This window comes from Lemur catta, chromosome 15, assembly GCF_020740605.2.
Source record: "Lemur catta isolate mLemCat1 chromosome 15, mLemCat1.pri, whole genome shotgun sequence".
In the NCBI taxonomy this organism is placed as follows: domain Eukaryota; kingdom Metazoa; phylum Chordata; class Mammalia; order Primates; family Lemuridae; genus Lemur; species Lemur catta.
In genome coordinates, this window is record NC_059142.1 from 53,219,042 (window position 1) to 53,246,813 (window position 27,772).

General features: G+C 55.5%; 2 protein-coding genes and 1 long non-coding RNA gene across 3 annotated transcripts in view; 1 reads left to right on the plus strand and 2 right to left on the minus strand.

Moving 5' to 3' along the window:
* Positions 1–71: 71 nt before the first annotated feature.
* On the minus strand, positions 72–27,764 carry MXRA7 (matrix remodeling associated 7). The gene is made up of 4 exons (XM_045527042.1): positions 27,450–27,764; positions 10,881–10,944; positions 7,230–7,323; positions 72–583 (listed from the first exon to the last, which is right to left on the minus strand). The coding sequence occupies exons 1-4, from the start codon at positions 27,762–27,764 to the stop codon at positions 469–471; spliced, it is 588 nt and encodes a 195-aa protein (XP_045382998.1). The 3' UTR covers positions 72–468.
* On the minus strand, positions 2,159–7,218 carry LOC123620500. Its single transcript, XR_006728871.1, has 2 exons — positions 5,343–7,218; positions 2,159–3,433 (listed from the first exon to the last, which is right to left on the minus strand). It is a non-coding gene; the product is annotated as an uncharacterized LOC123620500 (long non-coding RNA).
* METTL23 (methyltransferase like 23) overlaps positions 2,709–27,772 on the plus strand; it is a 41,454-nt gene continuing 16,390 nt past the window's right edge. The window contains exon 1 of the mRNA XM_045525775.1: positions 2,709–2,973. The gene's annotated coding sequence lies outside the window, so the exon portion shown is untranslated. The remainder of the gene's footprint in view (positions 2,974–27,772) is intronic.

Here is a 27,772-nt window from a genome sequence, read left to right on the forward strand (position 1 = left end):
ACTCCCAGCTAATTTTTGTGTTTTTGTAGAGTCAGGGTCTTGCTATGTTGCTCAGCCTGGTCTAGAACTCCAGGCCTCAAGTGATCCTCCCATCTCAGCCTCCCAAAGTGCTGGGATTATAGGTGTGAGCCACCGCACCCAGCCAAGTGAGACTCCTGGACTGCTGCCTGCCCTGGGTCCGCGCAGAGGGTTGACTTTGGAGCAGAGGCCTCAGAGGCTCACCTATACAGCAGTTGGAGCCTCACCCACGAGCAGAAGCCAAAGAGCTCAGGGACTTCTCCTGTGAAGAAAACAACCTTGATGCCTGTAAAATGATATATAAATTGCAAGAACTGAGCAAATCTGTATAGAATGTGTGCCTACGTCTATGATAAAATTAAGCCGACAAGAGTCTGGAAATAGGTGCATGGGTCAAGGGTCAGGACAGAGTCGAGGCACGGCAGCCGAGGGGTCTTGCGGGTGACGGGCCTACATGTCGTAGAGCCGGAGCTGCTCCTGCACGTCTCCGTCGGACATCTCGCCGAACGTCTCCTTGTTGTCTTTCATGAGCTTGAAGATGGCAGCCAGCTGCTCCTTCTGAACTCTGTCGGGAAGAAAGGACAAAGAGGAAAAAGGTGCTCCTAACCCAGGGAGGAGAGAGAGAGACCCTGCGAGAAGCTGGCAGACTTAGGACTCTGCTCTCTCGTTTGTTATTGCTTCCGCTTTTGGGAATAAGGACATGAAAATAAAACTCACAACGCAAGAGCATTTTAGTCTAACACACTCAGGTTGAGGGTTCTAAAAACCAGGAGTCTAGGTTTCAGGTTTACCGTGGAGGGTTGGGGACCCCAAGTATCACTTAGGTTCTCTGTGCCTCAGTTTCCCCTTGGACCTCATTTCAATGTTGAATGCACATCCCACAGCGAAGCAATGAGGAAGAAGAAAGCGGCTTGAGAGCCCAGGAAGAACTAGGTTAGAAACAGCCTTGGTTAGAGGGATGCGGCAAAGGTGGAGGGAGAAAAAACGTTACTGGGGGGGAGACGGGCGTGCACAGACGTGGGCGCACACAGGTGTGAGCAAGAGGGTGCCTGGCACAGGGGCAAGGAGGGCAGGCTGAAATCCAGCCTGTGGGGTTATGCTGCCCAGAGGAAGGGGCGCCTTTTCTAATTTGCACAAAGATACCCTATGGCAGGGGGCGGCCCTGCCCCTTTCCAGGAAATGGGTGTGGCTGAGATTGGCCTTGACGTCTGCTGCACATCTGTTTTGTGGCTGGGCGCGATGTCCTGTTATCTTTATGAGGCTGGGCCACACCATCTGGCCAGCCCCCAGGACAACTCCCACAGCAAAGACATGAAAGGGCAGGGCCAAACGGCAGCGAAACCCAGCAACTGTATATTTTTGTTTGTTCCGCTCTGGTGCCCTGTGCTGCTCGGCGGGGCTGGGCACTGCATTCCGGCTGCATCTCACTATTCCAGTTTCTTGCTTCTGCGGCCCCTGCTCCACGCCACACCACTGGCGTGGCACCTTCAGAGGCTGTCAACCACACTGCAGGGTGGGATGCCTTTCGGCAGCTGGCTTTGCTGTAGGCACATTCCAGGTCCACCATGACACGGGACTGTAGCATAGCTTCCGGGCCACCTGCATCCCTATCACTGCCTGGAGGGGTGGTCTCAACGTCTGGTCTTATACGTTTCCTACCATATTCTTCCTGCTACAACCCACCCTCCTCAGCCCCGTATCGTCCATCTAGGAAACAGTTCTGTCTAGAGCAGCATCTAGAAGTTGAAATACTGAAGTCCCAATTCCCAGCCTCCTTTGTCCCCCCAGGGAAGTGATGTCTACAGCCAGTTTCCCTGCCTGGAGAAGGAGCCTATGATTCGTACTTTGTGCCCTGCAGTGCAAACTAAGGGCTACCATGAACAGAAAAGGGGCACTGTGTGTTGAGCTCCTTGGATGGAGTCGCAATCCAGATGTGTGTGTGGGCATCTCCCTGAGTGAACACAAATCATTTCATGTGGTTTCCATGGCTGTGGCAGGTGTGTATTTTTAACAGGGTGGACAAGGGACTTCCTACTCTGCTGGAGAGGGCGAGGCATGAAAAGGAAAGACGGCTCACATTTTCATGCGTTCAAAAGAGATTATTTTTAAAAACAAAGCAAACTGAAGAAACACACAGTAATCAAGATCATCTACTCAAAGTTTATTGGACTGAACAAAGGCTGATTACAGAGCTCTAAGCCGTCAGGAGCACAGGAGGCTTGGTGCCCACGAGCCACGATCAGGAAGTTCCCAGACAGGCCTAGGTAACTACACTTGGAGGGAACCTGGACGGGGCATCCCTGTTGCTGTCTGGGGACACGAGAGTACATCTCGTCCTCATCACGTGGCTCTGTGTCGAAGGCATTGACTGTGGCTGCTGCTTTGCTGCCTGTTCTGCCCTAAGCCCTGAACCTAAGGCATCGGGCCCAGAAGGGACGGCCAGTGGGGACGCACGCCCAGGGGTTGACACCGGACACTTCCCGGCCTTCCATTTTAAATGAAAAAAATTTCTATAAACTTACTGCCTTAAAATGTTTTAACCAACAAATCTAAGCAAATTAATTTGATATAGTATAAATATTGTCAAATATAAAATTCCAAGAAGCTAATCTGGGACTGATCTGATTATCTGGTGAAGTTCTAAATAATCTATGAAACCTTCTAGGAAAAAGTGTAGTGAAAAAAATCTATTTTAAGCTACCATCACTATTGCTTCCGCCAAAGCAAAGGTGGAGATTTGGCCGAGCTGGCAAGAACATCAGTGAAAAGGCCTCTTAGCAACAAGAGGGCTGGATCCAAGGGCAACGACCCAGTCAACACCTGGCACCGGTTCCTTGCTGCCCAGCAATCGACACAGCGTCTCACCCCGACAGCCAGGCCAGCAGGGAGAAAGAGGGACGCGGGGCCCCGAGGGAAAGGGCATGTCCACATCCCTGACAGAGCTGCTGGGCACAGGTGAGCTCATTTGTCTGTCAGACCTCAAAGTCTTTTGCGGTTTGGCTTCAGTGAGGGCAACAGGAAGGCTGGAATGAAACTGTACTCTTTGAAATGTAGAAGCCGCTGAAGTTGTTGGGATCTAAGGGTTGAAGGGTGTGTGAGAGCAAGTCTAAATGGTAAGAAAAATCTGTGTCCAGGGGCTGAGCTCAAACCCTTAAAACCCTCCAGCGTAAGGAATCGCCCACATAAGCCGGGGTGAGTGACTTTAGATGGGGGAGTCAAGGCCCTTCCAGGACGCTGCTGGCCCGGGGCCACGTCCTGACTGCGGGTCTATTGCTCAGCAGGTCCACGTAGGCAGGACGCGCCTGGGAGCCTGCCTGGGCTCTCTGGGGGTCTCCATTTTATCTCAAGCTTTTAAGATGCCAAAAGGAAAAGGCTTTTGGGAGGAGGCTAAGGACAACTTCGTTATTCTTCAGTTCTGTAAAGAGAAATAGGGAGAAAAAGATAATTTACTTTACTCGTCGCACCTTACACGTACGGAGGGAGAGGAGAGGGGAAACCGGGAGGAGGAAGGAGATGTTTGGAATTGCAGAGGCCGCGCTGGGCCCTGGTTTCTCAAACACCTGGCACTTTGCGTCCTTCACTTGCAGCAAGATAGTCTGTGCCGCAAAGCCGCCGGGTCCACGCGGAGCCTGGCAGCTGGCCATGGGCACTCGGCCTCTGCGAGGTATTTTAGGGATGTGGGCAGGTGAGTTACGGGGCCTTTCTGATCCTGGCTGTGTGGCTGCAGTGGTGACGGTGGCGACATTCCTATCGCCCTAGGTCATTTCAGATTCCCACTGGCTGGGTTTTGTCCCCTCTGGGGATGCTGGTTCCCTACCTACGACGCTGCTTCCCCAGTCAGCCTGGGGCTCCCGCCCGCAGAGTGCTGACAGTGCAGCCCGCCTGATTCTGTCCCTGCGGTGCCCTCTCGTGGCCGTCGGGGCCAACGTGCGCCTCCAGCCAGAGCGAGGGATCCAACGGGCTGGTTTCACAGATGCATCAAGTTTAAGAACCAGAGATCTATCCCACAGCTGTGCTGCCTCTGCTGCCTCCTCCCCTCCCTATGCCATGCAAGACGCCCTCCTCCAGAGCCGGTCCATTTCCAGAAGGGTCAGGAACGTCCTGCAGACCTTCATAGGGAGGGGTGTGGGGCCAGGGCCTGACCTCTCAGAGCCAGCCTAGGCTACAACCTGGGTTCTGTGTCCCCTCTGGGACCAGAAGGTGGGAGAACTGATGGAGCGGAACTGACAACTGTGCTTTTCCTTCTTCCTGCCAAGCTGCAAACCAGCCAAGCCCTTGCCAGCGGCACTGGCCTCTTGCCCAGGGAGCTGTCACCAGCCTGCAAGCCGACCACACCTTTAAGCTGGAGGCGGCAGCTCCCAGAGAATCTGCGGTGGGAACCCAGGGACTCCCCCAGAGGCAGTGCCAGTGCTGGTGAAGAGTGTGAACCTCGGGCCGAGGGGAGACCCAGGGAAGTGGCTGACAGCAACAGGCAGGGTCTGAAGCCGCAGCTGCCTCTGGATTTACAGACCCAACCGCTTTCTGCCCCGCCCCAGCCCTGCAGAAGGAATCTGACTGTGAGCAGTTCTGAGGATGGGGACGCCCCACCAAGCATGTGGAGGTCTGATGTGGGGCCTCCCGCCTCCAGTCCCACTTCCTCACTGTCACCACGCCCTGAAAGCCTGTGACCGAGGCTTCTGGGGACGCTGGAACAGGCAACCACTGGAGATGCAGGCTCTCGACAGAGCCGCTGGTGAGCTAATACACATAAAGTGAGGGGACATGCAGTGTTTAACTGGGAACGCGCTGGCAGCTTGACTGGGGGCCCTGAGTGCCAGGGAAGGGATCGGAGAGCAGCAGGAGTTTGGCAGGGAGGAATCCGACGGGCAGAGAAGAGAGCGCCCTGCCTGCTGGCCTGTGGTTTTAGTGGTTTGACAAGAACATGCATGTTACTGTTCATACTGATCATCTGGGCGGCTCCCTGGACTCGGCTGGGACCAGAAGGGTCTCCCAGCCGTCGGCTCTCCCAGCCCCCGTGGGACTATCGTGCTGAAGATGAAAAGACAAAGCCAAACTTACCAGCCTCTGCAACCCCAAGCATCCCCATGTGAGGAACAGAAGTGACATGGTGCCTCGTGGGGGCTGACTACATGCGGGGAAGGGCAGGAGGGAGCAGGCAGGTGTCACGGGCATGCCGGGAAGCCACGGGAGCATGCAGGCCAGGGCAGGATGGGAATGAACATGAACTCCAGCCCCGCCTCATGAAGTCCCCCAGCCCCTCCTTCTCAACTCAGGGCACAAAGTGACAGCTGCAGCGTGCAGAATGAGTTGGGGACTCCCCTCACCCCAAGAGCAGCACCTCGGGCACAATCTGCATCTCACAGAATAGCCAAGTGTGAACTGGTGGTCCAGAAACCCCCGGAGATCCAGGGGGAGAGGCCCTTTTGGGCAATGGAGAGTCTGCTCTCTGAAAATAACAGAGAAAGCGTTTTCCCTCCCCATTTCCAAGGTCCCAGCTCTGAACACAGGGTGGCAGTGGCAGTGCCCAGCCTGAGGTCTTTCCGGTGCTAACAGTCCCTCCAGACCCACGATTTCCTTCAACCTGGGCGGGCAGAGACAGACCGAGGTCCCCAGGGGCCTTTGAGGGCTGGCAGGTGCGTCAGGCCCTCTCTAGCCGGGGCCTGCAAACTCTGTCTGTAAAGGGCCAGGTACTAGTTTAGGATTTGTGGGCTGTGTGGTCCCTGTTGCAGTGACTCACCTCTGCCACTGTAGCACAGACCACAGGAAAATGAATGGGCACAGCTGTGTCCCAGTCACACTGGACTGACACGGACAGGCAGTGGGCCAGGTGTGGCCCCTGCTGAAGCCTGGCACCCTTGCCCTGATCCTAAAATCCTGCCTGTCCCACAGCTGGGAAGCACAGACTGATCTCGGGGGGTCTTCTGTGCACTGTCCAATCAACCGCCTCACCTGCGGGGACCTAACAAGGCTACAAGGTGACAGCATCCACATTCTTGCAGGCCCTGGGGTCCCAGGGATGGCAGCGCCCTCAGCCTCACAAGGGGCACTGGCCACCAGGGACTTAACTCAGCCTCCAAGAACCTCTGTCCCGGAAAGGGGCCCTCTCTGCCAGCGAGTCCTCGTGCTCGAGAAGGAGAAGGGCGGGGTGGGAAACGTATTAATCAGTTATGAAGGCGATGGAGGAGGGAGGTCCAGACCACGTCAGTGGTTTTGGGGACACGTTAGCAGACAGTGTGAGGGAAGCACCACTAGTCTAAGAAGTCAACGTCCTTACCAAGAGAATTTGCAAGAATATTTGTGGCTCAGGACCTAAGGAACTTGCTACAGGGAAGTGAGGTCAGAGGTCAGCTCAATCCTGAAATATAAAGGCAGCAAACCCGGTCATGCCAAGAGGCACCATCCTCAGTGCCGAGGAGTCGGGGGCTCCCACCGGGGTCTTCCTGGTGGCTGTGCTTACATGGCCCCCCGCCCCGGCCCAGGGGAAGAGCCTTCCTGCCGAGGTTTGGAGATGGGGGGCTCTCATGGGCAGAGCGGCCCCGACGTTGGAGGGCTGACGGGTGGCCTGGTGGGCAGCGTCGAAGTGGCGGTGGGGTTCTGCATTCTGAAGTAATAAACCGTAGGCTGCGAGCCTCTGCTCAGGAGTAGGGGGTGAGCCCCACGGGCCCCTCTGGGTTGCCAGGCTGGGAAAATGGCACAGCTGCCATTGAGACTCCACTTTCACCAGTGGGCCCCCAGGGCCTTCCCCTTCCCCGTTGTCCCCGCTGCTCCCAGGGCCCTCCTTCCACCCTGGAGCTGAGAGAAAATGGGGGGTGTCCAGATGTGCGGGGAGCCCCGTTCTGAGCAGGAAAAGCCGCAGCTGCACTGCCCGGGAGCTCCCTGGAGCCGGGCAGATAAAAGGCGGCCGCGGGCAGGGCGGGGCGGGAGCCTCGCAAGGGATAAGCACTGAGCGGCCCAGCAGCCCTGTCCCAAGTGATGATTTGGTTTTGTCGTGGACTCCACGCATAAGTGAACATCTGGGTCTGCTCCTGGCTCTGTCCTGGCATCTCACTGTTTTTAGGTGTGGGGTGGGGTGGGGAGAACCGGGCTCTGTGCCCGTCACCCATCACCAGCAGCCTCCTCCCAACAGTGCCCCAGGGGACCGTCTGCAGGGCTGCGAGAGCCTGCCCGGCTAGTGCCAGGGCTGGAGGAGGCCCACCGCGGGGCCCACCTACCTCTGCTCCTCCTCCAGCTCTTCTTTGGTCATCATCTTCTTATACTGGTTTCCCCTCAGCTTCCCAGGGCTGTATTTAAAGGAGAAGGCCTCTCCTGCGGAGAGGGGACAAGGTCAGGCGTCAGGCCAGGCAGGCCCCACACCCGCCTCTTCCCTTTGTTAGCTTTTAAAGGACACCTGGGTGACAGCAGCTCCAGGCTGCACCTCACCTCACCCCACAGCTTCCCAGGAACTCCTCCCCGAGAGAACACCCCTGCAGCCCATGGCTCTGTCCGCAGTGCCCCCCGATACGGCCCCTGTCTGTGAGGCACTCTCCCTCACCTTGTGGGGCCCCCAACTGCTGCTGGACACTCGCTGGGCCCGGCCCCCACCTCCTTCTCCCGGGCTTGGGAGGCAGGCCCTGCAGCCCCGGCGTGTCCTGCCATCCTCCCCTGCCCCCACAGTTATTAGAAATCTGAAAACGATGCAGCAGCCCGCGCTGGGCCGTGCCAGGGATGAGGGAATTGTCACAGCAGTTGGCAGTACGGCGCCACTGCTGACCGGGCCTGGCAGGACTTGTCAGTCCCTGAGGGCAGACCCCACGGCTGCCTGCAAACCAGCCAAAGGGCAGCTCTCCAGGCCTGGGGCGGGTGCCCCGGGCTGGGCAGAGGAAAGGCAGGACCTGGGGCCTGGCGTTCACGCGGCGCCAGGTGCACAGGCCGGGGCAGGTGAGGGCTGAAGGCAGAACAGAAAAGCTGAGCATCCGCAGGGAGAAGCTGGTCCCCACATCCAGCGGTGTCAGCTGGAGCCCCCGCCAGCCCTGGGGACGGAGGCTGCCTGGCCTGTCTTATCTAACCCCCATGAACTCCAAGGACCGAGCAAGGAAGGCTCGGAGATCAGGAAATGTCTCCTTTTTCAGTTGCTATTCTGGAAGCAGCTGTCCCTCCAATGCCATCTCACCTCCTCCCGCTGGCAGCCATTGTCGCTATGGGACAGGCTGAGGCGGCTCCAGGGGAGGAAAAGGCCTCTCAGATCAGGTTCTCTCGGGGGAAAGAAAGAAGGCTCTGGACGTAAATTCAGAGCCCAAACAGTACGTTGCTGGTGTTATGTTTTCCTCTCATCACAACCTTGCTTAGAGGGAGAAAGCTGGCCGCTTCCTGCCCGCTGCCTCACCCCAGCCAACTGCGCAGGGGCTAAGACTTTCCCTTAGGGAGCAGCTGCGACATCTGCTTGTCATTGAATCCACAAATATTTAGTGAGCACAATTCTAGGTGCTGAGGATGTAACCGTGAATAAAACATGCAGCGAGCAAATGGAATTAACTAATGCAGTCTGCAGTTGGTCCTGAGCCCTGCACACAGGGACAGCAGAGGGGGGGGGGGCGCTGCGGGGAAGGTGACATCAGGTGGCTGGGGAGCGATTTACGGCTGGTGGCATCATGGGAAGCTGGGAGGGTGCCTAGGAGGACAGCCCCACCAAGGGCTTGGCAGAGCCTGCCTTGGGGGAGGTCCCAGGAGTGCAAGGTGGCAGTGAGCCAGGGGGCAACATGGTGGGAGGGGACCCCAGGGTCCTGAGGTAGAGAGAGGGGCCATCCTTCCTCCCTCCTCACTGGAACCCCAGCTGCCCCAGGCCGGCTTTCGCCTCCAGCTCAGCTCTGCCCCGGCTGCAGTGCAGCGGCCAGGAAAGCCCCGTTTCCTCTGGGCCTGGGAATCGGGGGCTCTAGGGCTGCCGGGACCTGGGGCTGCTCTCCGAGCTGCTGCTTTCGTCCTGAAGGAGCGCGGGCCTGGGTCGTGGGTCATCACGGAAGCTCTGAGTATACAGCACACCCGGACAGCAGCTGAACCACGCCTGGCCCGTAACCAGCGCCGCCTTTGGAGCTGAAAGAGGCGACTGACAAAGAAAACCGACGGGGCTGCTTGAGACAGCGGGGGCATAGCAAAAAAGAAAAAAGGAAGAAAAGAAAGGAGGAAAGAAAACTGACTAACCCCAACATCAGGGTCACTGCGTTGCTACGTTTTAGAAAATTAGAACGCAAACAAATCCTGCCAGGTGGGTGGGGACTAGGTTTCAATTTATGGGGAGGTCTGATTAGCTTTACGTTTTCTGAGCCGAATAGAACAAATGACTTTGACTTAATCACATGCGGGTGCCAAGTGATACAGACGCATCCAATTTTGCTAGACCAGGAGGGCTCCATCTGAGAGCCCCCTGGGGAGCGGGGAGACTTCCTCTTCCAGTCTCACGTCACTTAGGGAAGTCATTTTAGCAACACTAATCAATTAGCCTCGGAAGCTGAGCTGCTCGCTGCAGAGGGGCTGGGGGCCACACACGCTTGCTTCTGACAGCTGGAGCCAGAAGCCCTTCCTCCCTCTGCCTCGTTAGGGATGGCAGGAGGCGGCTGGGGGTTGGGATGTCCAGGGCAGTGATGGGCACTGGGTTGGGTGGGGCTGCGCCCTCAGGTTGTGCATCCGTGTGACAGGCATGTGTGGGAGAGTGGCCAGCTGAGGCTCTCTCATCCCTGCCCAGGGGCCCTCAGCCTCAGCTCTGGCCTCCCTTCTGCGCCCCCAAGTCACTAATAGGATCCTGGCATCTCAGCAGCCATCTCGGGCCACGTGGCAGGGACAGATTCCAGGGCCACAGTTGCTGTGAGTCCCTACCTCGAAGACGACCCGGGAGAACCAACAGCAGAGAGCGAGGATCCTCCCTGACAAGGGGCTGCCGTCCCCTGTCCCCTCTGCCCGCTATCGCCTGCTGCCTGGGCCTTGGCAGAGAGTCTAGCCCCTCCCCCGCTCAGAGGCCATCGGGAGGGAAAGGACAGCCCTGCTGTCCCCACCCACACCCTGTTCCTGCATTCCTGAAACCCTCTCTTTCCACGTTCCTGCCGCAGCCAACTTAAAGTCACAGCAACAGTCTTGCATTTTAGAAATTATGAACTATTTCAAACATACACAAAAACACAGAAAGCACTAAGTCCTCCTGAGCTTGCTGTGCAGACGTAACCAACGCTGACATTTTGCCATAATGTCAAACTTCAGCTTTTTTTTAAAGCAAGAAACCGTGACAGACCAGCAGGAGCCCCACTCTGTGTTTTGTTCTGTCTCTGTGCCAGGTGGGAACCCGGCAGTCTCCTCCCGGCTCGCAGTCCCTCCGTTTCTCGTGTCCCAGCCTGCGGCAGTCTGGGGGCCCGAGGCCTGGCCAGTTGGCCCGAGCTGCTCAGAAACCAGGCGTGTCCTCCCCGGGGACCTGGTTCCGCGGCAGGCGAGGGTAGCGGCCTTGTGAGAGCTTTGAACTCGATAAAATAGGTCAGAGATGCTCAGAGAGAAACATGCAATGCACGACGTGGTCCAAGCGTGGAGTTACGAGGCACCGCAGGACAGATGTCAGGGTGCCTAGTGTGCTCACGAGATGGGCCCGTGTCTGGAGATGATTCACAGTTGACAGATGGAAAAGCCAACACCAAAAGTGCAAGTGATGTGGGCGGGGAGGTGAGCAGGGCACTGGCTGGACATCCCCGGGGCCAGACTGAACCTCTCAGCCCACCGCTCAGGCCACTGCCCCACCCAGCCCGTTCCCCTTGTCTTGCACTCAAACCCCAGCTCCGGGACCCCCAGGTGGGCATGGGCCACCCCAGACACAGTCAAACCCCGTCAGTGAGCGCAGTGTTCCCACTCACCATCCTCTTCCTCAGGCCCTGCTTGGGGTGGGCCCTTCTCTCCGTCGGAGTCCTGCTCCTCCTCCTGCAAGACAAGGACAGGCTCAGCGCCCTCTGCAGAGAGTAGGTGACGGCTAACTCTGGGGCACTTTCATTCCGGCGTTTGAAGGTTCAGTGGGACCAAACTGACCCCCTGGCCCCCTCTCAGGAGAGATGTGAGCCCGAGGGTGGGGGCTGGGGTGGGAGATGGGGAAGTGGTGGGTGGGCAGAGGGGAGGGCCTCGGGGGTCCAGCTGCTCTTCCCTGGAGCAGTGCCTGGCCTGCAGCCCCGGCCAACCAGCCGGTGGGGGCTGTGATGGCGGCGCAAACACCGCTGGGCCAAGGTGGGAGACTCTGGGCCGAGGAACCATGTTCCTCCATCTGCGCACTGAGGGCCCATGACCTTGACCTTTCCCAGGTGGGGACGCATTTGGACGTCATGTTGCTAAGTGAGCCTGGGACTCCCGCCTGCTCACTGCAGAGAGTGGACAAACGGCCCAGGAGAATAGCTGGCTGGGCCATCTGCGACGGGGCCGGGCGGCCGGCAATCGCAGGCTCCTTCTTCGCTTCCTCCCACATCGTTTTCCACCCCTAACGATCTCAGTGTCCACTTTCCCAAAACTGGAGCTCCAGCGCTGCCGCCCAGTCTCTCCCACGCACAGACACAATAAACAGATGGCCAGAGGAACGCCAGTGGAAGGAAGGAGTGACTTCAGCTTGCAGGAATGTCAGGGATGACAGGGTGAGCTGATGGGCTAGCTCTGTGGGACAGAAGGGCGTGGGGAGGGGACGTGGGACCCTAGGAACTGTGACCTGGAAACCCTGCCAGCCAACGCAGACACCAATGCAAAAGCACAAATACCAATGAGCTGCCCAGCGTGGAGCAGGCGGCACAGGGACAGGCGACCCCAGGGTCCAGGCAGTGCTGGCAGCTCGGGCGGAGGCTCCTGAACGAGGAGGCAGGGAGCTGAGCTGGGAGGTGGCCTGGAGCTCCTCAGTGTGACTTTCTCCACTGCCCGAAATGCTGCCTGAAAGGACGTGGGTGGGAGACGGCAGCCCCTGACTCGGGCCCCCCACTCTGCAGTTCACACTCAGTGCTGTCTACAAAGTAAACGCCCTCAGGTCGGAAGTGGGGCTTGGGTGTCCCGACAGCTCCCCAAGTTTGCACGGTGGAGTATCTTTGTGGCTAAGGGGGTAGCAGCCCCTTCAGGGGGTAGGAAAAGGAGACCCCCCCCTCCAATGCAGCAACCCCCGAACTAGGGATCTGCTTGAGACAGAAAAACGTCTACTGGGATTTTTAACAATGACTCTGACTGTGTGCAGTAGACAACAAGACAGAACTGGAAACAACTAAATGTTTATCTGTGGAGTTAAATATGTTATATTAATAGCTAAATGTATCTGGTTAACATGCGTACCTAAATATTAACCAGTTAAATACACCACAGAGCATGTACGCCGCACGATGCTGCATTTGAAAGGAGGCATCGATGCCTACTGATGTGAAAAGTGCATGATAAATCATCACGGGGGAAAAGCAGGAGGCAGCCCAGTGTGAGGGTCCAATCTTGGTGTAAATGTCAGAATGGAAATACACAGACATGCTCATATATGCAGAGAAAAAGTTTTCTGGAAGGACCCACAAGAAACTATTAACAGTTTCTCTTTGGGGAGAAGAGCTTGGTGGAGGGCTTTCCTTTTCATGTTATACATTTCAGGGGGTTTTTGTTTGTTTGTTTTTGAGATAGGGTCTCGCTCTGTTTCTGGGGCTGGAGTGCAGTGGTGTCATCATAGCTCACTACAACCTCACACTCCTGGGCTCAAGCGGTCCTCCTGCCTCGGCCTCCCTGGATTTTCTAATAATATGCATGAATATATTTTTAAAATGCTAACAGGGGTCTCTGGACACTGAGAGTGGGGCTTTTTCAAAATTTTCTTCTATACTCTAAAAAAGAGAGGGAAAAAAAGAATGACTGCAACATGATAAACATATATATATTTGTCCTCTGCCCTCGTTCCTGACACAGAGCTTCTGAATCCCTCGGAATTTCCTAAGTTACAGGGGTGGTAGGAGCATCTTTTGTTCTAATGTTTGGTCTTTGATCCCAGTCCCTGGCACAAAGCTCCTAAATCCCTTGGAATTTCCTGGGTGACAGGAGCATTGTTTGTTCTAATGAGGCAACTCTTGGTGGGCCCCTGGCAGGGGCCAGAAGTTTGGCACTTTCAGCTCCATCCCCTGTTCTCCAGGGAGGACAGAGAAGCTGATGATGCCTACGTGATAAAGCCTCCATAAATGTCCCTATGTAGGGGGTTCCGGGAGCTTCTAGGCTGGCGAACGCCTTCACGTGCGCGGAGTGGCGCAGCCCAGCTCCACGGGGACAGAAGCTCCCCCACTCAGGACCCCACACGGCCCCACCCCATGTACGTGCCTCCATCTGGCTGTTCACCTGTTCTCGTGTCGTTTATAGCTCGTAGAGAGAAGTGTTTCCCCGAGCTCTGTGCACTACTGTAACACACTACTGAACTTGAGGAGGTGGTTGTAGAGCCCCCGATTTGTAGCCAAGTAGGACAGAAGTGTGGGTGACCCGCTGACTGTGGCTGGCATCTGACATTGGGGGTCTTGTGGGACGGAGGCTCTAACCTGTGGGGTCTGGACTGTGACCCCAGGTAGTTGGTGTCGGAAGTGGATTGGAGGACGCCCCGTTGGTGTCTGGGCAGTTGGAGAACTGGCTGGTGAGGGGTAAAAACCACGTTTGGTATCAGAAGTGAAGCATTCATTGTGTGAACGTACAGAAAAACAGCTGGTTTTCCCTTTAATGACAGACAAACAGCCACTGACCTACTCAGGGCTCGGCCACAGAAATAAGCCCCATATTGAGAATAGAGAGGGAGCTGATTCCCCCATTATGTGCAAGGGACACAGAGATCAAAAAACAACAACCAACAAAATGAGCACAGTTCCTGCCTTAAGGAGCTCATGGTCCAGCAGAACAGACACACACGCAAATAACAGCAACCCAGGGAGAGAAGTTCAGGAGCCGGGTCAGACCTATTATTCCAAAGGACACGGTGTCAGCTGACCCACCAACGCCCTCCTGAGCAGAGGCTGGTAAACACTGAGATTTTGCACTTGACTTTTGAAGTGTGGTGTTATTTTTAAACTGTGGTCATGACCCATTGACGGGTCTTGAGAGCAATTGAGAGGTTGCTACTAATATTTTAAGGCAGCGGTCCCCAACCTTTTTGGCACCAGGGACCGGTTTCATGGAAGACAATTTTTCCACCGACTGGTGGGAGGGGGGGGACGCAGGGGATGGTTTCGGGATGCTTCAAGCGTATTATGTTTATTGTGCACTTTATTTCTATGTTATTACATTGTAATATATAATGAAATAATTATACAACTGACCATAATGCAGAATCGGTGGGAGCCCCAAGCTGAGCAGGTGGGGATGCGAGCGATGGGGAGTGGCTGCAAATACACAGGAAGCTTCAGTGGCTCCTGCTCACCTCCCGCTGTGCGGCCCGTTCCTAACAGGCCATGCACTGGTACCAGGGGTTGGGGACCTACCAGGGGTTGGGGACCGCCGTTTTAAAGAATAGGTAATCAAAGTCTGGGTGCAGTTTAATGCTTTAATAACATCAGAAGTATAAATGCTGTAAACATACCAAAAAATGACATTTGAAAGGTTAGTTGTTTATAATTTAAATATATTGGTGTTTCTTACTCAAATTCATATAATATCACCACCTAGTGCTATACACAGCTCTAGTTGATTTTCAGACTTTGAAAAACCTTTCATCGACTGATAGCCAGCGACTGCACTTGCCAGTGCAGCCTTACCATCTTCCACAGAACTGGATTTGGTTTACAGGTGACTGCGAGGGAGGTCGATCAGGCCACCGAGGCAGCCGTGGCAAAGGACTGCTCTGCCCGCCCATCAGCCGAGACCCCGGCATGTGCAGATAATTAAAATGCAAAATCTAACACTCGGATGTCAGGAAATTAGGTGTAAAAGAAATTTAAATAAGTAAATATTCAACTGATGTGTTTTGTATGTTTGTACATTTATACTTCTGAAGTTATCAAAACTGTACTAACAGGGACTCTGGGGACACCTCTGCACCCCAGAATGAAACTGAAGGTAAACAGTGTTTTGTGCGTGGTAGAGGTAGATATTGTTTTATAAAACTTCTGGTGCAGTCCTGTGATTACAAGATGTGATTTTATTTTATTTGTATTTCTTTATTTGTTTTGAGACAGAGTCTTGCTCTTTTGCCCTCAATGGAGTGCCGTGGTGTCAGCCTAGCTCACAGCAGCCTCAAACTCCTGGACTCAAGCGATCCTCCTGCCTCAGCCTCCTGAGTAGCTGGGACTACAGGCATGCACCACCACACTCAGCTAATTTTTCTATTTTTTGTAGAGACAGGGTCTTGGTTTTCCTTAGACTGGTCTCCAACTCCTGACCTCAAGCGATCCTCCGATCTCGGCCTCCCAAAGTGCTAGGATTACAGGCATGAGCCACTGTGCCAGGCCAGAAGTTGCCCCATCAATGCTGTGGTTTCAGCCAGATCCCCCAATTGCGACAGTCAGACTCTCCCCCAGCCCTCCACCTCACCTCGGTGGGCTGAGGCATGGCGACATAAGCCATAGGCCTAACTTCTGTTTGGGGGACAAGGGCCCTCTGGTCCTGGGCCCCGGGGTGGAGAGTCTGGTTGGAGAGTCCCTGAGGCTATTCCACCCCGGCCTCCCCCCATATGTGAGCCGCTCAGTTGCCACTCCTGCACAAGCCACCCAGAGCTGTGTTTCTGTCACCAGCAACCAGAGCCCTGACCACTGTGTCCACTGTCCACTGACACCCCACCTGCCCACCATGCACCACATTCAGACCTTCCAAGCCGAGAACCTCTTGAGTTCTACGGGGTGGGGAGGGGGTGAGGGTTGTATAAAAATGGAGAGTTTTTGGAGCAGTTGTCAAACTGTGCTCCAAGCAGGCGCCCCAGGGCCTCTCCAGGAGGGCCAGGATCTGGGCTTCTAGCAGAAAGAAGGGCTTTTAGAAAACATAATAATAATAATAGGAAGGATTACATTTTTTAAAAAGTAAAACACCACTGTTGACTGCATTTTGCCCTGATTTTATGAAAATGTATACACAACAGAAAAGGGAGAGTGCTGATGTCCTAAGAAGTGCCAGTTTCAGAAACAGTGCCCCCGAGACAAGGAGGGAAGTCCCGCTGCAAGTGGTGGCCGCTGAGCCTCAGCCCAAGGCTCTCTGCGTCCAGGTGGTCAGTGGTGCGCGCGACGTGAGGAGAGGGCTCAAGTGAAGCCTTGTGCGCGGCGGCGTCTGAGGCTATGTCCAGAAGAGAGCTGGCACTAAGGGTTCACCTGCGGACCTTCCTGACGGCACCTCTCGTTTCTGCTCCTGCCTTGGCACGCTCAGTGTGGCGGCTCTGTTCGCAGGAGTGTGCACAGTGTGGCCTGGAGGACGGGGAGCGCCTCTGAGTCTGAGGGGAGCAGGGAAGGCCCTAGAGGGGACGATAATGCCAAGCCGGGTCTGAGACGGGCCTGCCAGGCAGACGTGGAGGGACGGGCTCTCGGGGCAGAGAGCACGGCCCTGGTAAGGGCACGTGGCACGGAGCACCATGGCTCTGCAAGTGGCTCTGCGGAGCTGGGTGTGATTGCAGGGTGAGTGTGCAGCGTGAAATGGTCAGAAGTGGGGACGGCCACACTGAGCTCAGCCAGGACCGTTCCTGGGGGCGGCACAAACCCAACAGAGCACCCGGCTGCTCTGCAGGTTCACTGTGGGGTCTTAAAGGAAAGAACAGCGCAGCTGCCCGAGTGCTGACCGCAAACATCACACAGGGCCTTCACTGTGGATTTCCTATCCACGCCCTTGGCGCAAGAGTGTCGCGTGGTACCCATGTGTTAGGAGCCGCACTGTGCACATCCCCCACCCCATTCATATGTTGAAGCCTTAACCCAAGTACTGACTATCTGGAGACAGGGCCTTTGAAGAGGTGATGAAGTTAAACTGAGGCTATTAGGGTGGGACCTAATCCAAGGACTGCTGTCCTTACAAGAAATCTGGACACACAGAGACATCAGGTGCCTGAGTGCACAGAGGGAAGACCACGCAAGGACACAAGGAGAAGGTGGCCACCCACCCAGGCCCAGGAGAGAGGCCTTAGGAGAAACCAACCCTGCCAACACTTTGAATCTGGACTTCTAACCTCTGGATCTCTGAGAAGTAGATGTCTGCTATTTAAGCCACGCAGTCTGTGGTATTCTGTTACAGCAGCTCTGGCAAACTCATCCATCATGCTTCTAATGAAAGGAAATCAATTTCATGGAAATTGTGAATTGGTGATGCCCTGGGAGACAGACGGCTGACGTCATCCTGGCTGGTGCCCAGGGCAGGCCCTGGCTGGGCCAAACCCCAGCCGCCTCACTGACCAGAGTCTCAGCAGTTCATGACTGAACAGAGACCAAGTTTTAATCTCACAAGTTCTGGGATAATTTTTTTTTTAAATAATTAAAAGAATCTGTAACTGGTTGTGATCAATTAGTTGTAAACACCACTGCACTCGGACCAACCGTGGGATAATTTTCTAATTCAGCTTTTTCCTCCAATGGAGGGAGTGGAGGCGGGCGGGGTAAGGTGAAGGCGAAGTGCTTCCCGACAGCCTCCCAGGTGTCAGGAGCCCGTGGCCAGGGCCCCAAAGGCCAGAGCGGAGGGAGGGGCAGAGGGGACAGCCAGGCTACTGCAGGCTCGTGGAGACTCACAGGGAGGCCTGGTTCACACCCTGCAGGTGGCACACTGCCATTTAGCACCGCAAAGTGCTGAGGTAGAGAGAGACAGAGAGAGATTATCTTCCTGCCTGTCTGCTGCCCGAGGAGATGGTTGTGCCCTGGGGTCCTGCACGCAGGACCTGTTGGGGCCCTGCGGCCACCAGAGCTGCCTCCTCCTGTGACTGCACCAAACCCACTGACTAATCCACAGTGACATCGGAGGACAGCAGCTCCACCGGGCAGGTGACAACAGAGATAGCAGGAAGGCGACAGGGGCCTGCCTGATTTCCCATCCACTTCTCCGCAGCAGCTTGGGTTTCCAAGATGGACACCCCTGAGAACGGGCCAGACCCAGGGGCTGCCTCCTGGGCGCCGCCTGACAGTGCTGTCTTCCCTTCCAGAAGGATCCATTAGCCAATCAGTTTAGTCTTCTGCAACGACAGGAGCAGCAGAGTGAGCAGGAAAGCCGGGCTGGTGCCAGCTCCCAGGGTGCAGTGCCAGGCGGGGAGGGGAGGCTAGGGTGGAGGTCACCGCCATTCTCCCCTTCTCTAAATCCATATTTGCAACCAGATAAGGCATGTCCCACGTGACAGGGAACTTCCGTCCAGAACCTAATAACCTGTCTTGTCTCAAACTGGCCCCTCTCACACATCCAGAATTCTTGGCGGCCACAGCACGTTTGACACTTCATCATGGCCTAGGAATGCTGATTCCAACCCGGCTCTTCCTTCCCGTTCTGACTTCTAAACACCCCCCGCCCCCTGTCCTGGCTGTGACAGGTCTCTGGGCGTCACTGCGTTATTCTCCACACTCCTGCTACAACTTGGCGGCTCCTGTGGCACTGTGTCCCCTTCCTCCACTTCATCCTGCTTTGAGAACATCTTAAAATGCCAACTTAATGATGCTCTTCCTGCTCAGAAACCCATGCCACCTGGCTATACGGCCTACAGTGTTCAATTCTAATAACCCCTGACCTTCCGAGTTCTCCCACTCCCAGATTCTCCTGCTGTCGGATTCCTGAGGTCTCCGCAGTGCTGCTGTCATCTCCCAGCCACTGGAGGCGCCATCGGGCTGGGCGGTGGGCTGGGACGCAGGGTGCTCCCTTGGACCTCGGCTGGAGCAAGTGATCCCCCCTTCACCATTCGCCACCTCTCACCGCTGGGCCCCTCCTTCCTCTGCCGGGGTACGGGGTCCCTCAGGGTCCTTTAGCTCAGAGTTTTTATTCTGCCCCAGGTTTGCAGGGACTGCTACAGGGAGGAGGGGCAGAGAAGAGGGCCAGGACCTCCACCCAGAGCAGCTTTGGTTTTGCTCTGTGGACTGGGCTTTCAGATAAGATTGAACAGGCAAAAAGGTACCCTGCACTTAGAAACTGTTAGCAAACCAATGATCTAGCGTGGCTTCCACCCAAGGCCAGACACTTACGGATAAAACCCTGGATGCACTGCTGGTATCCAGTCTCTGAACACACCCATCTAGCACTGGGGACTCACTACCTCACAGGGCAATCCACCTCTCTGGGGCACCACACACAGCTCCAGAGCAAGAACTGCAGGCAGGTGCAGTGCAAGGCGCTGGGCTAGCAGCCGGGGCAGGGAGGAAAATAAGATGCCTTCCTGCCACCCAGGGCAGAGACAAGGAGATAGGACCTGTCTTTGGGCAGAAGCTGACAGCGATTTCTTTCCCTTCTTTTTCTGGTTACTGCAGCTTATTCATTCCACAAGTGCTTACTGCTGCCTACTGTGTGCCGGGCCTGTTGCAGGAGACGCGGATGTGTCAGAGAATGTGGTGCGCAAGGCCCTGCTCTCAAGAGCACACATTCCACTGCGGCAGACAATGCACACTAAAATAAAAGATGACCTCACGCTGGATTAAGCGCTATGAAGAAAGCCAAACAGGACGATGCGCTGGGGAGAGAGGGAGGAGAGGAAGGAGGGGTGACTTTACATCTGCTCCCGTGGGCAAGGACACAGAGCGTGAGGGCTAAGAGGCGCAGTGTGTGAATACCCAGGCCAGGCGGGGTGCTCCAGGCACAGCAACCAGACACCCCAGGGTCCAGATGTGGGCGCAGCAGGCCTGGGGGTCTGAGCACTGGAAAGGCGGCTGCAGGGGGGAGCGGAGGGGGGCGAGCTGGGAGAGGAAGCCAAGTCGGCCTTAGGGCCCCAGTCAGCGCCTAGAATTTGCTGTGCCTGCGGTGGAAGGCGTGAGGCCTGCAGGCCGCGGGATGTGCTTTCTGTCTAGGAGGGTCACGCTGGGGGCTGGGGGAGCCCGTGTGTGGTGTGGGAAGCAGGGAGACAAGCAGGAGCCAGAAAGAATCGAGCAGCGCTGTGCCCGGGATGCACTCTGGACAGAGGGGACTGGGCCTGCAGAGGGGACTGCAGGGGAGGGAGGAAGAGAACACAGGGACGCCTGGGCCTCTGGTCTGAGCTGCTGAGGGAGGGATGGTGGAACCCGGAACAAGATGAGGAGTGCTGAGTGGGAAGGGAGCAGAGATCAGAACTCTGATGAGACGTGTTGGCTGGCGGTGCTCATTAGACAACCCAGGGAGAACGTGGAGCAGGCGGCTGGCCAGAGGCAACAGAGCTCAGGGCATACGACAGTGGGCGCCACCATTGATCTGGAGGGGCTGGCGGCCGTGTGTTCTAGAAGGTAGCCCTGGCGGTTGATGTTACAGACATGAGCTTTGCCAGCAGGGACAGGAGCGCTGGGGAAGCCGCAGGCGCGAGGAGGTGGAAGGCGGGGAGGGACTGGCTCACTGCTCTTGCTGCCAGCAGCACAGCCCAGCCCTGCCCAGGGCAGACGGCCGCGTTCAACCGTCCAGCCCAAAAGCACCATCCGGGATTCCGACCTCACATCCTGATCAAGGGCACATTCGTAAGCCCTGAACAAACTCCCTCTCGCTCAGATGACCCGAGCATGCCAGATTCAATCCTATCAGATTAACGGTTTTTGGCAATGTTCCTACAAAGAGGACTCAGAGGACATCAAAAGCTTCATAAAAAAAAAGAAACAGAAAACGAACAAACCAACCAAAAAACCCTGGGGCAGAAATCCCCAACTCCTACCAGTGATAGAGGTTGAATTCTAGTCTCCACATCTGGGGACAGAGAAGCTGGAGGACAGGGAAGAAAACTAAGGGATGGGACAAAATCAGATGGAAGAAGATCGGAGAAAACAGCAAAATTCTGTTGGAAAAAATGAGGCTGAACAAGGACCATGAGCAACTTTAAGTATAATAATAGAAGATGCGTGGCCACTTTTTAACATGTCTTGAGGCGGCCTCCCCATGGGAAGAACACCCGGTTTTGGATGCGGGACTGGGGCAAGGCTGGCTGGACCACAGAGTGGGTTTACTGCCCATCAGCAGCACAAGACCCCCCGGGCTGGAGGTATTATCTTGAGATTTATCTCAGCCTCTGGGTCCTCAACAAGTCAGACTCTGGCCAGGAGAAAAATGATTAATATTAAGGTCACAGAATTAGGCCCTTGCTGAGAACATGCCCCGGGTTCCCTCTACCAGAGGTCAGGTTGGCCAGAGGGTTGTAAATGTGTACACGGAGTTTTCACTTGGAAATGCTGAACGCACACGCACACAGGACACAGAACTGGAGCGGACGCCTGGAAAGGGGGTGGTCATGGCATGTGAGAGCTCTAAGGGTCAGTGACTTCCTCGAGTCCCATGGCTGTTCAGAAGCAAAGTCTTCAGATAAACAAGTTCCATGAATTCCTGTAATGAGCTTCCTTAATCTCATGTATTTAGCCACTGCGGCCCTGTGGCCAGAAAACGGCCGAGGTTTCTACCCCTCTGCAGAGGGGGAGGAATGACCCCTGCCGCACTTGGCATGACCCGCTGTGCCACAAAGCTGCAAAGCAGGCCGGTGGCGGTAGCACACATCTGTAATCCTAACACTCTGGGAGGCCGAGGTGGGAGGATTGCTAGAGACCAGCCTGGGCCAGAGTGAGGCCCTGTCTCAAAAAAAAAAAAAAAGAAAGAAACTTTGTTTTTTTCTTTTTTGTTTTTTGAGACAGGGTCTCACTCTGTCACCCTGGCTGAAGTGCAATGGCATCATCACAGCTCACAGCAACCTCAAACTCCTGGGCTCAAGCCATCTTCCCACCTCAGCCTCCCGAGTAGCTGGGACTACAGGCGCACACCACCATGCCCAGCTAATTTTTCTGTTTTTAGTAGAGACTGGGTCTTGTTCTTGCTCAGTTGTCTCGAACTCCTGGCCTCATGCAATCCTCCCGCCTGGGCCTTCCAGAGTGCTAGGATTACAGGCGTGAGCCACCGCGCCCGGCCCTCTTCAGCGTTCTGATGCAGCGGTGAGCAATGAGCGTGCCAGCAGACGGCTCTGCATCAGCCCCTCACAGGAGGCAGCTTCAGAACCTGATCTATACGTCCTGTTCCACACATCTGTCCTTAACAGTGGCAAACTCAGGGTGGCCAGATGGAGGTTGTTCCAGAAATGCTCTGGCCACCAGGGATCTGACATTTCTCAGGAAGAATGTCCACCAAAGGCCTAAGTTGGCCTCACTCCTCCCACACTGTGGTTTGGGCTGTTTGAGAAAGAGCAGAGCCATAAAAAAGAAACTGTCTAAAACTGAACATGCTCACCGTTTTATTTTATTTCTTTTTAGACACAGGGTCTTTCTCTGCCGCCCAGGCTGGAGTGCAGTGGCACCATCATAGCTCACTGTAACCTCCAACTCCTGGGCTCAGGAAATCCTCCCACCTCCCAAGTAGCTGGCACTACAGGAGAACGCTGCTGTGCCCAGCCCCTCATCGCTTTTTATCTAACTCTCCAAAGCTGGGTGGCTTTTTTCCCCAAGACAGGTTCTTTAATAATTTGCTATTTTTCACTATGTAAAAAATTCTAACTGTTAGCTAAATTTTCGGTGTGTAACCAAGACTCTTTCTCTCTGAAAGAAAGAACAAAGTTTAGCCATTTGGAAAGCCCCAGGACTTCTTTCTTACATGAAAAAAAGAGTTAAATTATGAGCTTAAACAACTGTACAAAAAAGTACTCTCTTGAACCTCTGAACAGGAAAGTCTACTTCCGGCCCTCCGAGGCGCCTGCTATTCGGCTGTCGCGCTCGCCGTGGTCACTGTGAACACTGTCACTGTTTTACGTCCTGCTCTCCTCCTTACCCATTTCCTACCAATTTACTAATTAATCCAGTGTCCTAATTAATGAACATTCGGGTTATTCCCAGTTTTTCTCCCAGTAAGTCACTAGACCTGTTACGAACTACCTGCTTGTGTCCCCCTCAAGTCTGTATGTTGAAGCCCTAACCCCTGGTGTGACGGTATTTGGAGGTGGGGACCTTTGAGACTTGATTAGATTTGGGGGGGGTCACAAGGGTGGCGTCCCCATGATGGGATTATGACCCTTGCAAGAAGAGGAAGAGACACCCCTCTCTGCCATGCGAGGCTACAGCTAGAAGGTGGCCGTGTACAGGCCAGAAAGTCCTCATCAAAAGTCGAACTTGCCAACACCTTGATTTTGGATGTCCCAGCCTCCAGGACTCTAAGAAATAAATGTGTTGTTTAAGCCACCCCCTCTATGTTGTTATATCAGCTCAAGCTGACTAAAGACAAGACCCCCAAGGTGACACGAACAACTGTCAGATGTTTCTATTTAGCCCTCTGCTCCCTGGCTTCTGTGCTTTTGGTAAGAACAGAGAACCACGCTGGTATCGCCAAGGCCAGGGCAGGTGATGGGGAAGGGGTTCACCTGCTCCTCAACCGCTCTGGAAAGGCTAAGGTCTCTGCGGCTTCCAGAGGGCACACCTATGGCGGCAAGGCTGGTGAGGGCAGGGGACACAAGGTGGACCGACAGCAGGATAACTTTAGGCGAACCAGGGTGGAGTTGCACATCAAGGACAGACAGACGGAGGTTGTGCTGCCCACTCAGACCAATAGCACCAGAGTGTCTGAAAAACCAAGCCCTTTCCTGAGAAATTTCCTACTGGGTTTCTTTTTTGCAACATTATGTTTTGAAAAACTCCAAACCTACAGAAAAGTCAAAAGAATAATACAACAAATACCCATACACCCTTCACCTAGGTTCACCAATGGTTAACATTTCGCCATCTTTGCATTCTCTCTCTCACCGTACACACCCACACTGCGTGTGCGGGTGCATGTAACTATGGGAATCATGACATGTCATCGCTAAATGTGTCAGCACGCATCTTCCTAAGGACAGGGACAGTTTTACATAGCCATAATGCCAGTATCACACCCAAGAAATTCAGCATTGATTTAACAAAATTAACACACCTACTATTCATTTTTAGAAAGCCCCAATTATGTCCAAAATGCCCTTTATGGTTCCCCACCTCCACCCCCGGTCCAGAATACAATCAAGGATCAAGATGGTATTTACTTGTCATATTGCTTTAGTTCCCTAAATCTCAGTTAATCCAGAAGAGTCTCCCGGCTTGCTGTGTTTCAGTGACAGCAGCCAGCTACCCTGGAGAAAGTCCCTACTATTTCTGAGCAGAGCCAGGACCTGAGCACTGAGATGTCTGATCCCGGCACACACAGAGCAACTGAACTCTGGTGCTAGTCAAATGACCCTTGACCTTTTGCCCATGGCGACTGTTTGGAAATCCTATAATACAGATACAGCCTTGCTGGAATCCACATCTGTATTAGGTAAGAGGCCTGGCAATCCTAAAATCCCAATTTATAGATAATCCCTGAGAAAGTACTGCTTCCTATTTTTATTTTATTTTTTTTGAGACAGTCCCTCGCTCTGTCGCCCCAGCTAGAGTGCAATGTCGTCATTATCGTGACCTCAAACTCCTAGCTCAAGCGATCCTCCCGCCTCAGCCTCCCCAGTAGCGGGGACTACAGGTGAGCGCCACCACACCCGGCTGATTTTTTTAATTTTTTGTAGAGATTGGGTGACCCTCCCGCCTCGGCCTCCCAGAGTGCTAGGATTGTAGGCGTGAGCCACTGTGCCGGGCCTGCTTTCTGGTTTTAAAAAGAGCCAGCTCTTGTTCCTGACCCTGTCCCACTGTCCACTCATAATTCTTTGTGAGAGTGCGATGTGCCTGTCATGCTTCCTCCATGGCCCTCTTGCCCCCCCCATCAATCCCTAGGAGAGCAGGGAAGAGGTCCTAACAATCTAATTCTGCCTCTCCTCGCAGGGACTCCCTGCCACTGGCCTTGGGCTGTGTTGCCTCGCAGGGACTCCCTGCCACTGGCCTTGGGCTGTGTTGATCTCTCCCCATTTCCTCTGTCTGCTCTTCCAATGTCTGTCCATAAACGGCCCCTCCTTGCCACTTTGTCCTTGGCCACAGAGGGTGCCTAGCACCTCCGTGACACTTCCGTAATGATCCCCAGCAGCAGCTGAAGGCTGCTTCCTTGGGCTCGGATCCTTCTCAATAATCAGCTTTGTGAGTCAGAGGCAGCAGCTGCCCTGGCTGGCCCAGGCCTTGCAGGGAGAGAAGAGGATTGGATTAGGAGGGAAGCGGTTAATGGAAAACAAAGAGGGAGGGGAGAGGTGAGTGAAGCGCAGCCCAGCTCAGTTCTGGGGCAGTGACTCCCACTAACAGCAGGTGGGGTTGTCCTCCCTCCCAGGGAGAATGAAGGAGGCTGGCAGAGGGCATCACCCCGGCCTCCCAACCCCAACTTGAGTTATTTTCCCCAGGAGGCTTTCTTGCTGTCTGTCCTCCAAGCTCGGGCAGTGTGACCATCAGAAGAAAGCACTGAAAGCTCTTGTAAATGTCGAGGTCTATTTCAAGACAATTTTGAATCACCTTCTCTGGTTAATTCCATCACTGGTGGTGGGGGGATGACACAATGGCACCCGTGTTCCCCCACAGCACCTGACTGACATCTGCATGCAGGAGCTGAGGGAGAGCCACCAGCTGGGAAAGGCTGAGGACCTAAGCGCCAAAGGAAGAGACGGATTTAAACTGAATTCTCCCGTTGGGCGGATTCTCCCAGGACAGGCAGCCGTAGGGGAGAAGACACAAGTCTCCAGTCATCCTCCCTGGTCGTGTCATCAGGGCTGCCTGGCACGTGAACTCCCCATAATGCGCCTTGTCCTTGAAAGCACCCATTCACCATCACAGGATGTGCATTCACCCAGACGGACGCAAACTACGTGAGGATTCACCACCACTGAACTCATCGTTTTACATATCATATGAGAGCCCAAAAGCCCTGTAGAAAGTTCTTTAAGTGCTGCACCCCGGAGGATCAAGATATGACTGAACGCCACTAAAGGACATTTTGAACTTCAGTCTAGAACCTGCTGCTGGGTGATAAAGGGCCAACGTGTAAACTGATTAAGAGCAAGAGGCGGCCTGAGAATAGTCCTTGTGCCTGTTCCCATGAGGCCGTGGGGGAGGCAGGAATCCCAAATATGGGAGCAAACATAACACATCAGCACATGTCCAAACCCCACCTGCGATCGACCAGGGTGAAGTCAGCAAGCTTCCCCGGACAAGAACAGCAGGCCCCTGGCTCCCCTGGAGCCAAGCCCAGCTCCCCACTAAAAGGGAGTCGTCCTCCCTGGGATAACGCAGCTGCCCTCTGCAGTGCTGGTTAGAATCCACTCTAATGACACAATTAGTCACCCACTTGTCAAGCAAAGCGCCTGCTCAGAGGGGGTCTGGCAGAGAGAAATGCCTCCGGCCCCACCCCCCACGGGGCTTAGCTCCAGTGTGAACCACTGTGTGCCGCACAGGGCAGAGCGGGCGTCCAGACACACTGACCATGCGCCACAGCAGCGTGCCCGCGGTTTCTCCCGCCCTGGCTCTCGTCCCTTCCAAGAGGAGCTCAGGAGGGAGAACAAGGCATTACCACCTGACTTGAGACCCGAGGTGGTGGCCTGGACTAGCCCGGTGGCGAAGGGGACACAGGCAAGCAGGCGCCCAATCTAAAGAGACTCCCAGAAAGAGTGTATGGGGGTGGCGGGATGAGGGGTGACAGACATCCACCTCCTCTCTGGATAGCCTGAATCCAGACGGTGTGGTCAGGGCCGAGCGAATGGACAGCATGAGTGGCCTGGGGCAGAGGCCAGGAGGGAGGACGGGTTTGGGGGTGCTCAGCTGGCTCCAAGAGGGCTTTATCCCCCCTCCAAACAGGCCGGGCCTATCTGCAACCCAGGGGTGGGGTGGGTGTTGGGATATGTGCCAAAGCCATGTGCAGCTTGAAAACGACAATAAAAGTGATCGCCATGATCCAGAGCCTTTTCTTTCTGTCCCATCCTGTGGCTTCACAAAATGCCACAACATTGACTCTGGAATCTGGATTTCAAACTGGCTTAAAAATAAAAGGCAGCTTTGCTTCCTCCTCCCCTCCAGTCCCCAAAGTGCCCTTTTTTCAATATCAAGGCAACTCTCAATGCAGGCCTTAAAACAAGCCACATGCACGTGGATTTGGGAACCGGTGGGCGGGAGGGGTCAGGGGCGAGCGCGGAGCAAAATTCCAAGCCCTGGTCATGAGGCCTGGGAGCCACGCAGCTGTGGAGCATCGCCCGGGGGCCAGAAAGCAAAATAACACGGAACTCCAACAGGCCCGTCTCCCGGCGACACTTTCTGGGGGAGGATGGCGAGTTTGCCTGGCTGCGACTTCACACGCCGGGACCTTCATTTCCTGCCGGCCGCGGGCTCTGCCCCTCCCGGGGGCAGCCTGGCCTGGAGGCTCGCGGCCCGCGCTCCCGGGCTCCGCGGGGACCACGGGGGCCGGGGCCACCCGGGAGCCGGAGCGGGGTGGGGAGGGCGCGGGGGGGCCCCGGTGCGTACCTGCCTCGCCTCGGTCGGCTGCTCCTCCGCCTCCGCCGGCGCCGCCGCGGGCTCCCCCGGCCCCTCGGGCTCCCCCGGCCCCGCGGGCTCCTCGGGCTCCGCGGGTCCCGCGGGCGCGGCCGCCGGCTCCGGAGCGCAGGGGCTGGGCGACGCGGGGGCCCCGCTGGCCTCGGCCGGGGGCGCGGGCTCCGCGGGCGCGCTGGCGGGGCCCGGGCTCGCGGCCGCCCCTCGCCGCACCAGCAGCCAGGCGAACAGCAGCGCCAGCGCGGTGGCCAGCGCGGGCAGCGCGGCCAGCAGCTCGGCCGGCGCCTCCATCCCGCCGC

Excerpts from the sequence above, each read along its gene's own strand:
- MXRA7 (XM_045527042.1), bottom strand. The coding sequence starts at position 27,764 with ATGGAGGCGCCGGCCGAGCTGCTGGCCGCGCTGCCCGCGCTGGCCACC. Across the intron at positions 10,945-27,449 it reads AGCCGACCGAGGCGAGGCAG|GAGGAGGAGCAGGACTCCGA; the intron begins GTACGCACCGGG and ends CTTGTCTTGCAG. Across the intron at positions 7,324-10,880 it reads AGGGCCTGAGGAAGAGGATG|GAGAGGCCTTCTCCTTTAAA; the intron begins GTGAGTGGGAAC and ends CCCTCTCCGCAG.